Source organism: Tympanuchus pallidicinctus, unplaced genomic scaffold, assembly GCF_026119805.1.
Source record: "Tympanuchus pallidicinctus isolate F22 unplaced genomic scaffold, pur_lepc_1.0 scaffold3, whole genome shotgun sequence".
In the NCBI taxonomy this organism is placed as follows: domain Eukaryota; kingdom Metazoa; phylum Chordata; class Aves; order Galliformes; family Phasianidae; genus Tympanuchus; species Tympanuchus pallidicinctus.
The window spans coordinates 76,104,447-76,119,370 of record NW_026294747.1 but is presented as its reverse complement, the minus strand read 5'-3'; the positions used below and the strand labels follow the sequence as shown (position 1 = coordinate 76,119,370).

At 37.1% G+C, this 14,924-nt stretch overlaps 1 protein-coding gene and 1 long non-coding RNA gene across 2 annotated transcripts in view; one reads left to right on the top strand and one right to left on the bottom strand.

The window, feature by feature from the left end:
- The window catches only part of CUNH10orf67 (chromosome unknown C10orf67 homolog), a 35,454-nt gene that overhangs the window by 19,151 nt on the left and 1,379 nt on the right, over positions 1-14,924 (bottom strand). The window contains 6 exon segments of the mRNA XM_052692304.1: positions 2,716-2,774; positions 3,920-4,064; positions 10,916-11,065; positions 12,657-12,731; positions 13,553-13,642; positions 13,645-13,710. Of these exon segments, the coding sequence (XP_052548264.1) occupies positions 2,716-2,774; positions 3,920-4,064; positions 10,916-11,065; positions 12,657-12,731; positions 13,553-13,642; positions 13,645-13,710 (585 nt within the window).
- LOC128085960 (uncharacterized) lies at positions 8,642-10,565 on the top strand. The gene is made up of 3 exons (XR_008209180.1): positions 8,642-8,696; positions 9,693-9,738; positions 10,439-10,565. It is a non-coding gene; the product is annotated as an uncharacterized LOC128085960 (long non-coding RNA).

Here is a 14,924-nt window from a genome sequence, read left to right as displayed (position 1 = left end):
ACACTGTCATTCATTTTCTTTCATAAAAATGGAGAAACGCTCCCCTTCAGCACAATAACCCAGAAGCTGGAATGCTCAGCCGCAAATCAGGGCAGCTCACATTGTGTGCCTCTGGGAGTTTTATGGGGCTTGATTACAATATCCCAAGTCATGGAAAAGTGCCTTAACTACCACTCTGTGATGAGAATAAGCCACCAGTTCTGTTCAAGCTGTGCCATTGGACTCAAAGAATATGAAATTCATGAGACTAGATACAGAATGCTCACACATGAGCTTCACCACATAGCAGAGCTGTGACTGCATGAGAAAGGGGAATGCTGTGTTCTGACTTGCTGGATCATTTATGAATTTTACATTAGACTACAAGAAAAAAACACCAGACAATCTCACACACTGCACACGGACACATAAAAACCAAACACAGATACTCAGTAATAATTCAAAGAACAAACTTAGGGGAAAATTCCTTCCTCCATGTATCCCTGCCAGTACTCCAGAGATTATGGCTCTTGTTTTAAGAGAATATTTTCCAATCAGAACACAGTGTAAATGAGCAGTTAAATCACTGCTATACAGAGCTATCTACTCAAACATCCTTGAGTTCACCAATTAGCAGAATGCTAGGCAGGCACTCCAGTCCTTGGGAGAAAGTCAGTGCTTGCCATCTCTCATGATGCTTTGAGAGGAGACTGGAGAGCTGGGGCACAGCTGGGCTCAGCTGGGCTGTCTGGGCACAGGGAATCCTGTCAGACTCCAATTCCTAACTACAAGACATATAACAATATTTTCTAATTAGGCCAAGTAAAAGACAGTGCTCTGAGCCTGTTTCACCATCATTTACTGTTTCAACACAGAGTGTGCTTTGAATTTCATCTTTAAGCCTTGACTTTTTCTTGTGTAGTGTGTATAAGAAACTGGCTGGCATCTGTACCAGTTTTGTGAACTCCACTTCTGGAGCGAGAAGTCCAGCTGCTGAGCACTACAGCAGTGCGTGCCTTCTGGTCAAACTCCTCGTATTAAAAATAAAGGCTTTCTAATGTAAGAAGAATTTAACCATATTCTGGTTATCGAGAGAATAGCTTCCAGTGGGATATGCAGAAAAGGGAAAAAAAAAAATCAGAAACGTCAATAATGTAGTTTATGTTTTAGAATTGTATTTTTTTTCTTTTGGGAACAGAATTACACTTATCAGAACTATAATGAGAAGGGCTTCTCCAAAGGCTTCTGACAGCACTCCAGTCTTATCTACTTGGCAGAAAGTACAGCAGTCATGAAGGGCTACCTGTGTGGATAGTGGAATTGGAGGAAGTTTGGGATTAAAGAATGTGATCCATATGTACACAAATGTAGTGCTTTGAAATCACATGAGAGATAGGTAGAAGAGTTCCTACACTGCTGCTCAAATCTTCCAGCTGAGGGAGAATCTGCAAGAAAATGTGAGGCAAAAGCCTCTATTGCACTGAGATGAAGTGAAGAAAAGGAAAATAAAAAGTAAGCTAGAGGAGAAAAAACTCTGTTCTGATGACTGGCACTTTCAGCATAGTGAGATTTCAAACCTGAGGGGGATTCCTGAACACTGTCAGACCTTAACAGCCAAAACACTAACAGAAGCATCCCTTCCTTGACAATGCAGTGTAGTAGGCTGACCAACTAGTTCTCCAATTCCAATTTTAGATTTCATGCATAGTATCCTTTTTTTAAACTTTAATGAATATAACCTTTCAATAGTCCTTTAGGGATAAGTAGGTTTCTGTATTTTAGAGTGGGAAACTTGGTCATAGAAGGCAGATTCATCTACGGTCACAAGGAAAGCCAATGAAAGGAATGACTTTAGAATTCCAATGCCTTAGCTCACCATCAATTTGTGTTTTTAGCAGTAAGTTTTGTGAGAATTTTGTAATCCTTAATATGCACAAAAAAATGTCATTATTTCCCTTAAGATTTACCACAGGTAAGTGAGTTTTCTACAGAATCTCTTGGGATTTTTTCACAGAAGGAATGTTCTCTATCGAAAGAAGATTTGTGACTGTTTTAAAGTTTTCTATTAAAAATGAATAAATCTCAGGAATGAAATATATGCCTTGCAGAAAAAGTCATTTGAGAACTATCACAAGACAGAAAGGCACTGGGAGGATATGTAGAAGTTATAACAAGTAAACTCTGAGACCTGTCCATGTTTTATCATTTGTTACCAAACGGATATTAGTGTTGGAAACGTCTTTTAGAAAGTTGTGTTTTATGCCTTGCCTAGCTACTGTGTTGCTCAGATAACACATAAATAATAAATCACAAATAATTATAGGTCTATCCATGGGTAATGGAATATTTTACAAATTGTATGTTACTAGAAAGGCTTTTGTTGGATGTAACTTGCTATTTGCTCTTATCCTGCCTTCAAAATCTTACTGAATGCATTTCTTTCTATACTAAAGTAGTCCATCATTTTAGTGTAGTATACTGAGGTTCAGAACTTTCACTGTATTTCAACAAAATTATACAATATGATGGGTCAAGAAGCAACCATACTCATTAAAGGAACACCAGCTACCTATTACTCTACAATGAGTTATACTACCATAAAACATAATGTAACATTATTCAAGTCTGAGACTATTTTTCAGCTTCCTAGCATTGTTTGGTCTATACACTGCTAACAGTCCAAGCCTGTTAATGGTCCTCCAGGAGTGTAGCTAACAAATGTAAAAATTACCATACCTGTTGAATAGTTTGCTCATCACTTTCTATTTTTAATTGCATTCTTTGAACTTGCCTATCTGAAAACAAGAGGAGAAAGAGAAAGCATGAAATTATACGCCTCCATTAATGTATGCAAAATGTTTGCTTCAGGTCAGTCTATAAACCTGGTGGAATGCACAGTGGAGCAGTCCTGGCAGAACGGTGACCTTCATCACTGCCCTTGACATTCACAGCCTTCTTCCTGCTGTTTGGCCGGCTGGTCAGATTGAGATTGAGAAGTAAGTTCAAGAGCCAAGTGTGACTGAGAACCCATAGCTTTTCATTAATACTATTTATGGACATCCTTGCTGTTAGTCACAGCCAGAACAAAGTGTTTTAGCAGGTGGTTCTTCATTGTTCATGCAAAACTTCCAAAAGATAAGAAGCACGACTGAATCAGATGATAAGCAGGAATCAGGAATATTTTCTACGTCACATTCATCTTGCTACTATTAAAGACAATACTGGGTCTAAACCACATGGATGTAACAAAATTAAACAGCCAAATTCTAATCTATTGCTACAGTTTCCAGTTCTCCATTAAATATTTTATAAAGGAAATATACAAGAAGCAACCTGTTGGTAAAGATTGCACATTGTAGGTTGGTTTTTTTTTTTTTTTTTTTTTTTTTTAAATCTCCTTTTAAGAACTGTAATAAAGCAAAAATATCGGAAGCATAGATTATTTCAAAGAAACAATTTCTGTTAGAAAACTTCCTCAGAAACACTGAAGTACATAATCAGATAACAAAATGTACGCTTGGATATTTTGCAGAAGCTCAAAATCTACCCCCGAGAGAATTTCATGTAATGAAGATAACATAGCAGATTGTCATTTAAAAGCAAAAATACTGATGTATAATGCTGTTCTACTTCAGTAACTTTACAGCACTTATCTGCCAAAAATATAAACTCAACTGCATTGCTAGGCAACATTACAAGTCTCAAAAGCCACAGCAAATATTCCTTTGTCATAAAATAAAAATATGTAAATATATGCATTAAAATTAGAATAAATGTGTATGACTTTCTGTACAAATACACACAAAATTAGCATTCAATACCAAAAAAAGACAACAGCCCGGAAAGAAGTTACAATACTTCTGAAGTGCAGTAACAATTAATTCCTACTTCAGCAACATTTCAGCTGAACATCTTGAACCACATCAGCTTAAAGTTTTACCTAATGCATGCTTTTCTTTTTCAGAGTGTTGCAGACAATTCTCAAGACGAGCAATGTCGTTGCGTAGTTTGAAAACCTCTTCTTTGAACTCTTCATTCTCTTTTTCAAGCTTTTTGTTTCCACGGTCATCCTCTTCAAAGACAACCTAAAAGATTGCAGTGCCTTGAATTTATAAGTGAGGAATCGGGGGTTTCAATATGCTGCACTGCTATAATATTATACAACACAGTATCATATAATTTCTGAATTCTATTACAGAGTCATAATATGAATAGAAAAAAGTTGAGGCTCTAAATAGGTTCCTGCAAGAAGAAAGGCTGCAGTACATTATATACAAAGACTATAACACATGGGGACATTTTATTGACAGGAATAATGCATATCATACTGTTTGTGTGCCCTCATCATTCAGGTCAATTTATTATGGAGGCTGAGTCCAGGAAGGCAGCTGGGGCCTATCCACCCACACTTCCCCCCGTGTTTCTGAAGTGCTGTCCGTAACTAGGCAGGCAGGAGAGGCTGCGGACAGGCAACACCAGGGGGTTGCAAAGTGCATGGCTAAGGAGGGGGGCTTGTTGCCTTTGTGCCATTTCTCAGTGACAGTGCTGCCAGTGTCATGAGGAGCACATCACATGTCAAAGCGGTGAAGTTTTCAGGCTGGGAGCCGCATGGAGTCCATCAGGCCTTCTGATATCAACACAGTTGGTTTGCTACTTGGTGTCGGAGCCACCCAGAGGCAATTCATATTCTGAACATTAACATGGCTTTGCATGCCTGTCACACATAGACCGTGCAGGGGTTTAATGCTATTGAAGACTACGGTTTAAATCTCTATGCAAACAGTGATTACCTTGTAAGAAGGTTCCAGGATAACATACAACAAAAGACTTTAAAGTTATAGTTTTAGTAAAGCAAACTCATTTACATTTTTATTATGCGTGTCCTTTGTTTAAATCTTGCCACGTCCATTATGGAAAAGACTTCTTATGCAACTGGAGCTTATTGGGACAGCTACTCTTTTTTTCTTGTTGGTCTCAAAGCTATTGAAAACATTTGAATATATTGTCTTATGGCTGTCTAGATTTTACTGCCACATATTTCTTTTAAAATTATAGAAAAGCTTTCAGAGCTGGCACGGATCTTTATAGTAATACCGGAATATTAACTAACTCCTGGATCTCTTTAAAATATTAACACAAAAGAGAAGATTCAGACAGCAGCTACTTTGCTTACTAAGGAAAATTTAGGATGCTGTTTGCTCTGCTTGGTATAAATATGAACTCTGTTTAAAAAAAAATTACTTGAAAATAAAACCCTGAGGTTTTCAAATGACATAGAAACTTGATCTGTAAGGTACTTAGGGGTAACATTTAGCCCAGAACTTTCTGTTTTGCCTCAGAAAAACATTTTTGATCTCAAACTAACCAGAACAGATTATCACTGTATTATATAAAGTTTTGGCCACAATGTTTCCATTGATTTTATAAGAAATCGTGTAAATAAAATGCAAAGCATTCTGAAAAGTAATTCATGCAAGCTTGTGCTTCTCCATCATTTACTAAAGAAATTTTACTTAAAGAGCAAGTTTTCTTAGCAAACACGTTACTTCTAAGAATGCAAGGTGTCTTCATAAAGTTGTGAAAAATGTTTCAACAGTATTTCACCTTAAACAATCCTTGTGCAGCAAAAAATTTGCTAGATGGCATGTTTGTTTTGAGAAGCTGTATCAAGCTCAGGAAACAGCAATGCTAGGAGAACAGCACGTGCAATATTGGAGTGCTAACCAACTCTGCTCAGGCTGTAGTCAGCTCAGCCCACTGCAAAACCAACTCCGGATCTCCGAGCTTCTAAGAAGCTGTTAGAGCTCTTCATAGGCTGAGGTCCATTTGTTCTTTTCTTCAGGCAGTATTCGAGCAACAGCCGATGCTCGCAGAAGAACCTTGAGTTTATCGTAAAGTAAGCCCAAACGATTGAATGAATCCCGTGAATAAGTTTTAAACGGTGCCACAACTACAAGCGTATCCGCAGTCCTTTAGTGCTTTCATGAAAGGATACAACACTTTCTCCGCCTGGACTTTGCACATTACCGAGGCAGCCTTTAGCTGTAGCCCCACCGCCTGCCAGGGACCAGAACTGCACGTCATTAACTATTCAGGCTCCTGCTGCAATGAGGACACTCATTAGCAAAACGAACAAAGGGACAATTTTCTGTAGCTACAGTCATCTGTTACACTTTGAGTGGCAGGTTTTGTAGCAATGTTCTCTCTACCATCTGCCCACAGCGGTAGCGTTTGGCTTGCTTAAACTGGGGAACTTTCAAGATGCAAGAAAAAAGGGCTGGAGGGCTGGAAGGCAATTATGACACGGCTTAGCCAAGAGACTTCAGCATTTCTCACCTTATCTATTTCATTATCTCCATTCTAACAGTTTTAATACTTTAAGATTTAAAAAAAAAAAAAAAAGAAGTATATCCTAAGTCTAAATAAATCCAATTACACTTTTATTAAAGTGATATAATGCAGGTTGTTACCTGCATTAGGCATTTCTAATTATATTAAATAAATATGCATTCATAATTTTGGGCAGTAAAAGAACTTAAATTAGATTTATCCACCTATAATGACAATATTAAAGGCAAATGGCCTTGAGGTAAAAGTGAGAGAATACAGCTATTTATTATGTAGTTGTGAAATTCACATTTCCCTTTGGCATCTCAAAGTATTTAATATGCACACAAGATAACTAAAGGGACACTTGAAAAACAGGTAGGATTTTTGCCCTTTTAATGTAAAAATATACAACAAAAATTACTGGTGCTATAATATGATACCAAAAAAGACAACACTTGAGCATGTTTCAGATAAAACTATAAACTGCAGTTGTTATTGCTGTTAGTTTTTTATGAACTTGCCTTGGTAAAAAAGTAACTGTAGAAAATCTGTCATTTAAGTTATCATCTCCCTTTTCCTTCCAAAGCTATAAATTTAAAGTCTATTATTTACACCACAAGAGGGTGCAATGGTACAAGTCGTCATGAAAAACATCCACAATACACCAGTTTTGAGTTGCAGGGGAAATGATCATTCCAGTGTTTATTTACATTTATTGTTGGAAAATCATACATCCGCAACAAGAGTACATTTATAACAATAATTGTTTCATTTTCATGCTTAAAATGTCAAGGTTGAAAGTGGAAGGTTCTAGTACGGCCACTGCTTGCACAAAGCCATTACTTTTCAGGCAATCACTCTGCTATTGCACTCTTATCTTCAATTCAGCTAATGGGTATACTCTAAAAGGGCTTCCAGTCCTCCAGGATCATTCAGGGGATCAAGATTCTACCACTCCTCTGATAACATACTTCAACTGGCTATCATTTTCCTGTGTATTTTCATCCTCTGGACACTGAATTTTATTATATCATCTATGTAGGTCTTTTAAATGTAACAAAATGGAGGCATCAGAAAGGATAGGACTAACAAATTACTACTGGCCCAGATAACCCCTTTCATTCTTTAAGGCATGTCAGAGACAGAAAAGAAGTTCAGATAGCATAACTTTGGAATGAGAATAGGCATTTCAGTGCAAATTCCTTGACAGGGGAAAACAGAGAATGTTTCCTTTTGCATAAAAGCAGAATTCTCAGAGAACAGATGGAGTTAATTCCTCATTTCCATGTATTTTTTGAGTTCTTTCACTGGGTAATGAGGGCTTTGCCTGAAGAATATTTTATGTCTTTCACAGATTACACAAAGGTCAGGAGCTGCACAGCACCCCATCTTATCAGAGTGACAAATAGAACTGTAGATATTTACCCTACAAGCTCCACAGTCCGTGTTACTAACATAGAATGAACTTCTTATAAGAGAAAACTTCACCAATATGCCTCCTAGTTTTCCTGGTAGGCAAAGGGCCTCATCTGTGTCTACCTTCCTCTTCGTGAGGTCTGAAACTAGAGACTTACAGTTTTTTCCACAACTTAGTGGAAGGTCACATCACTAAATTTTAAGGCAGGACACATCTTACCGCAGCACGCTCTCTTTTAAGCAGTGCTACTAAATCAAACAACTTGCAAAGATCTTGTGTTCACAGGTACCACTCAACTAAATGTATATTCTTCCAAAATAGCAAAATCAGCTTTGTTGGAAAATAGGTTTTATGTAATCTGTGATGCTGATTAAGAAAAGTCACGCTAAGTTTTCCATTATGTAAAACACCTACCACAAACCGGTCAGCTGTTTCTGGGGGGCTTCTAAACCTAAGCTCTCTTGGCTTCCAAGTCTACAAATGTGTGTTCTCTGCAGACATTCAGAATCCTTTGTAGTGGTTGATGAATCAGAAAGTAACTGCTACTCTGTGATAAAAGCATATGATTCTGCCTCCTCCTATACAGAACATATCTTTTTTAAAATTGCTCCCAGAGTTTTTTTCACATTATTAACCACTCTACAACTTTTACCTACTTGTATGTTCACACAATTACAGCCGCTTTTTTTCCTCCCAATATGTTAAGAATTTTTTTTTGTTCATAATATTGACATTCATATTACCATTTTGTATGGGAACAGCTGGATCACGGCCTGAACCTCTGATTGATCACCTGAGGCGAGCGCTGAGTCAGCCATGGAGCACAGGTGAAGGCAATTCTCCTGTGCTGCCGGAAGGGTGGAGCCTGGCTGCACCTCTCCTAAGGCCCATTTAAGAGCTGACTGCCAGTGGGGAAGGAGCTCTTCTGGAGATCCCTCCTCTGGAGTTTTGCAATGAGCCCAGGACAAGGGTAAGCACTCTATTTATTCTCTTTTTGGTATAATAGCCTGCTTAGCCAAACTCTCTTGTTTATTTTGTAATTGTAGCATCTGTATGTTCATTGATTATACACATTTATAGTCCTTTTTTTTGGCTTCATTATCTATTTTAAAGCCTTGCGAAACTTCCGTTAATAGAAGGTGCCCAATAAGCAATAGAAGATACCCAAATGATGTAGCAAAGAAATAAAATGTACTCCTGGTGACTGTCGTAGCTAACAGACTGTTACAAAAATGAATTACTATCACTTCCTTCTGTTAAATAGGGCTAATGATGCAGCTCAAATATCCTGTTCTAGAATAGATTGCATAGCTGTCAATTCCAAACAGAGAGAGATATGTATGTTCCTCAGAGGATACATCTGAGACTCCGTCTTTCTCCTTTATGAGTAATACTGTCTAACTTAGGTGGCTGCCAGTAGAAGATGGCATTTTCAGATTTCTGTTACTACTGTACATCTTAATGATGCGCAGGGAGCTGAGATCAAAAAGCAATCTATCACCAGACTTAGCTAAAAACTCTTTAGAAACTGAGACTGCTTCTTATCAGTCTAAAGTACACGAGAAGTCTGCAATGCCTCTTTAAACTTCTCCCATTTCAGCAAGCTGCTGACAAGAGTTGTTAACTTTGGAAGGACATGTTTATATTACTGAAAGGAAAAGGAAATGATGTACAGAAATATGTGACTGAATTAAGTGTCCCATTTGAAGGCTACAGGATGAATAATTTAAGACAGTTCTTAGCCATTAAAACTAACTATTTCTGTCTGTATTTGTGTGGGGAAAATTAGTCAAAGGGACTTCTCATGTCTGTGGATGGTTAACCTGGGTGGTTGCTGAACTCTGAGAACTGTTGCAGGAGTTAAGAAAAATCAAACATGAAGGATTTTAATCTTCATTAGGATACCTGAAATGCTGACTTAAATGACCAATGACACAATTCTGAACAAGAAAATATTTTATTTCAGAAGTCACATGGAGACAGGAGGAACAAAGAGAAACAAGAGAAGTAATGTAAGTATAGAGATGAAATTTTCTGTAACTGAAATGGAATAAAATAGCGCTGAGAGCAATATTTTATTCAAGTATTACATTTTTAAACAAGCTTTTTTTTTCTTCAGGATTTACAAAAATATCTTAAAATATTTTATTTTCTTAAAAACAGGAAAAAAAAAAAAAACAAACCCACTGTATCTATAGTCAAACTATCACTGATTACAATATCACGTTGAATTGAGTGAAATAAATAGATCACTTCAGACTCCTTCAGTCAAAATACCTATCTTTAGCAAGAGATATCCCAAGAAGTGTTCTAATATTTTCCTATCTTTGTCTTTACTGGGAAAATAATGAAACCAGAGATCACAGAATTGTACGGGTTTGGAAGGATCTCTGGAGATCAAAGTCCAACACTGCTAAAGCAGGCTCCCTGCAGCAGGTTGCACAGGAAGTCATCCTGGAAGGTTTTCAGTATCTGTAGAGAAGGAGACTCCACAACATCTTTGGGTAGCTTGTTCCACTGCCCTGTAACCCTCACAATGAAGTTCTTTCTTGTGTTCATATGGACACAAGAAATTTCCTGTGTTCCAGTTTGTGCGCATTATCCCTTGTTTGGTCACAGGGCACTGCTGAAAAACCCTGATGCCACCCACTTGACTTCTGCCCTTTATTTATGAGCATTGATAAGATCCTGCTTCAGTTTTCTCTTCTCTAGATGGAAAAGCTGTTCATCCTATGGGAGATGCTCCAGTTCACTCATCTCTGTGGACCTCTCCTGTACCCTCTAGAAGTTCCTGTCTTTCTTGAACTGAGGAGCCCAGAACTGGATACAGCACTCCAGACACGACCTCACCAGGGCAGAGAAGAGAGGAAGCATCACCTCCCTTGACCTGCTGGCTGCTCTATTTTTAATGCACCCCAGGATACCACTGATCTGCTTGGGCACAGGAGCACACTGCTGCTCACAGCCAACCTCTTGCCCACCAGGACACCCAGATCCTTCTCTGCAGAGCTCCTCTCCAGCAGGTCAGCCTCTAATCTGTTCTGATGCTTGCAGTTATTCCTCCCCAAGTGTAGGACTCTGCACTTGTCCTTGGGAGTTTCTCTCTGCCCAACTCTCCATCCACATTTTTCAGTGTTTAATGGTTTCCAGGTTTAGTAACAAGTTTATAATCTTTTTGGAAAAACATGCCACTCTAGTCCTTTCATTTTCTTGATATTACTGCATTTTTCTTTTCAGATCTTCAATTATGGACTCTTTCTCACACAGTTTGTCACGTAAAAACCTCAAAAGTTTTCCTGATGAACATTCTATATCTTCTCTATCTATGTTGTAACACTTCTATTAGGAGATGAGATTAGTTAATGACATTCTTGCATAAATCACATAGCCCTTTTTTAATGCTACAATTTTTTTTTTTATTTGAGCACATCATAGTACATATTCCAGAGTTTCTGGTACCAAAAATAAAATGTTATTGTACCTGATATTTCAGATACTTAATCAAGAAATGTGTTAGATCTAATACATAATCTATAGTAATAGAGAATTCAATCATGGCAAAGAAAGGAAAAAAAAGGAAAAGCATATTCTATATGTTAAAGAACATATCTAAAACTCTTACAAGAAACAAAATAAGAAAGTGCAGTGTAAGTACAGTGTAGCAAGATAAACTACTGAAATGTTAACTTCTGGATTACTGACATTTATTTTTGCATCTTGATTGTATCAGTAAGGTGTTCAAATTGCAGTAAAGGTTTTTAAAAAAGCATCTGCAATGATTGATTTGCTTCAATGCAGTAAAATCAGCCTTTCAGAGAAAAACAGAATGTGCAGCCCCATATTATACTGAAATGCCTGCCCATTGTGATGCACAGCCCGCAGTAACCATTAGGAAACACTACGCTCAAAAGTATGTGTGAGCTCTTCCTTCTCGAGTACCTTGATTAAGTCATTTTTCAAGGTTAGGTGACTAAATATTGCTTAGCTTCTTTAAAATATAAATAGCAGCAATATTTGTCTCTAGTGCAATCCATCCATATTTGTTCGACTTCTTAGTGAGAATTACAGTTTCTTCTCAGAGCATCCCACCTACTGAATTATACTCATCTGGCATGGGGTGAATCTCTACCTGTTTGCTGAAGCTGGACTAAAAGAATCCAAAAGTAAAAAGGTCTTACAAGGGGAAAGTCAAATAAAGGGAACCTAAACCTGCAGTTCCCTACTGAGAACATTTTACTGCAAGCTCCTTGGAATACATATGCATTTTATTTTTACTACAGAAGGATTCATGAACAGGAGCTGGGGAAGAGAACTTTTCAAACACAGTGACATTCGCATTTTTCTATGTGGCTTGTGTGGCAGTGATCTGATCATATGTACTCATCTGCAATTCAGCTAGTAACCTTATTTTTATGGTGAAAGAAAGTTTGGAACTTAAATTTTGTCTAAATTGGATCATTCTTAGTATTTGTGTTACACTCTGAAATCTGGAACTCTGAAAACTTAAGGCACAGTTCCTAGAGCACAGTATAAAGTCATTAAGAGTGTACATGATTGGTCATCCTCCTCTTGTAGCCTGGGAATTCAATTTCCAAATCTATTGAGACATTCATTTCTGATTGAACCAAGCAGCATTATGTGATTACTATGTCTCTGCTTCTGAAGAGAGCCAGTCATAGCTTCTGTCTTATAAAACAACTTTCAAGTGTGCAAAACTGCACAGCTCAACATGAGAGGAGGGGGAAAACAGGACTTGTAAAAAACAAGCAAACATATTTTTGTGCTATTTTCATTCTACTTGATGTGGCTTATATGCTTAGTCTTCATGGATTATACAAACACATCCTTCTCCAGGTATTGTCAGAACTGACTTATGACTTATCACTACTCCAATCAACAGTCCTTAACCTTGTGAATGATTAAAACCTACCTTAATATTTCCCCTGAGAACAGCCAGTGCATCACGAAACTGCTGTTGGTAACTTTGTCGAATTTGGACTTCTTTCTGGAATTTAATGTACAAAAAAAGGAAGCAGGCAATCACTAAAATAAGCAAGCAAACAAATAAACAAAAACAAACAGACAAAAAACTTGCCTTCCGTGCCTTCCTTTCAATTTAAGGAAATTAAATACCATTGAAACTCCTGTGAAAGAGAAAACACTGTATTTGTGTTCTTTTTTTTTTTTTTTCTCCTCATTCTTCAGTCTCTTTTTAGCTTTTGGCTAATTAATGAAACTGTATCTCTTTCTCTAGAAACTGAAGATTCCAAACCGCTTAAAGGCAAGCACTTATTAAAGAGTTGTCTCAGATGTTTAAGATGGGAATTAATGCGTTTTTTTTTTTTTAAATTTTACTTTTCATACGTTCACATCGGGAGCTTGGACATCTTGAAGGCTGAAAGTTGAATCTTGTTTCTCCCTTGTGGTGAGTGCTCACTAGTTGCATAGGACTACTAATGTTGGTGTGAGCTGTAGTTTACTATCTAAAGATCAGTGAATATATATTTTCAAAGAAATACATGGAAAAGAACTGTAGGTGATGTGTATGTACATATATATTTTAGAAATGACTGCACTAGGATGTAAGACATCTTCACAGCTATGGCTGTTAATATGCAGAGTACAATGTAATCCGTGTTTTATTATTTGCAAATTTACCAAGACTACTTAGTCATTTTTTAAAAAAATCATATTAATATTTTGCTTTATCTTATTTTCAATAGTTCTGTGAATTATTTTTATTAAATAAAACATCGATCTACAGAACAATGATGTACAAATGAGAACTGCCATCAGGTGAAGATTGACCTTTAATGGAACAAGAACTTTTCTCTTTATCTGTTTATGAAAAGTCTCAATGTCTGTCAGTCTACCATTTACATATTTATTGAGATTCGACACTTGCTCTTCAATTTTTTTTCTTCATATTGTGCTTGAATGGCGCTTTTGTAGATGAACAAATCTTTCTGGAGGGAATTGGTGAGCTAAAAATAAAGATCCTGTTATTACTTATATACAAAGTAAGCTAGACACACACACATGCAAAAAAGGTGCAACTACCCTGTTCAATATGCTGTTGATGCTGATTATTCACCTAAATACAAGCATCTAATGCAGTTCTATACCTTGTGGTATCTCCTTTGTTCTACAACAGTCAGTTCAGAAGAGCACGTGTCTCTACACTGGCAGGAGCTCCCTGTTCCACATCTACAGTGTTTGCTGCCAAATTAAAAATGCCCCTCAGAAACTTTCAATTCTGAAGAGAATATTCATGCAGTAAAGATATTTAACTTCCTCAGGAAATAATTATTTTTTGAATACTCAAGTCTCTGCCAGATGGTAATTAGATACTGCAGAAGAGATCCAGACAGGTCTATCAATACAGATATTACAATGGAATCCTAGAAAGTGGTCAGAACATGTTCATAAAACTTAAACCAGTAGCCTGCGAAGTTTTTTACTGTAAAAGAGTAAAGATAACTGTATTTTAGCAAGAAGTAACAGAAGAAGTGTTAAAGGAAATGCATTTGGCTTTCCACTGACTTTGATGAGGAAAACACTCAGAAATCTTTATGATGTACAAGGTAGAAATAAATATTGCTTCTAAAAGCAATACCAAGAACATTGAATTTTTGCTCTTCTATGTTTATACATTACTCATAATCTGGAATGACAAGTGTCTGTTTGTTTGTTTTTCCAAGGAAATTAAACTTTCTGCACACATAATTACTTCATATCCTGAAGCATTTTCTTTTGTAATTTCTTAACGCAGTGAAGGGACAGATAGCAACATATCATTTTGATGTAACAGTTCTCCCTCTACAGGTCCCTGGAGGCATCTATCTTCACAAACTGTTAAGGCATTTACACTGAGAAAGCTTTATTTTTCCTTGTTATGGACTGCATCTTCGCTCCAAAATCTAAGCATTTATTTTCAGTAAGGCTCTGCTTACATTACACATCTATCTAAGCAAGTGCAGATAATGCCATCTGAATCTTTTTTCTAACTTTGTATATGATTTGCACAAAGCAGAAGCTTTTCTACTACACTACTTCATTTAAGCAGAAGCAGCAGGGCACGTTAGCTATGCTCATAACTGACATGAGGCCCACATTTATTGCTACACTATTAGCTATGATCAGATGGGTTTGAGACTTTAGAATTGATCATTTTCAAAATTAAACAATGGTAATCTTG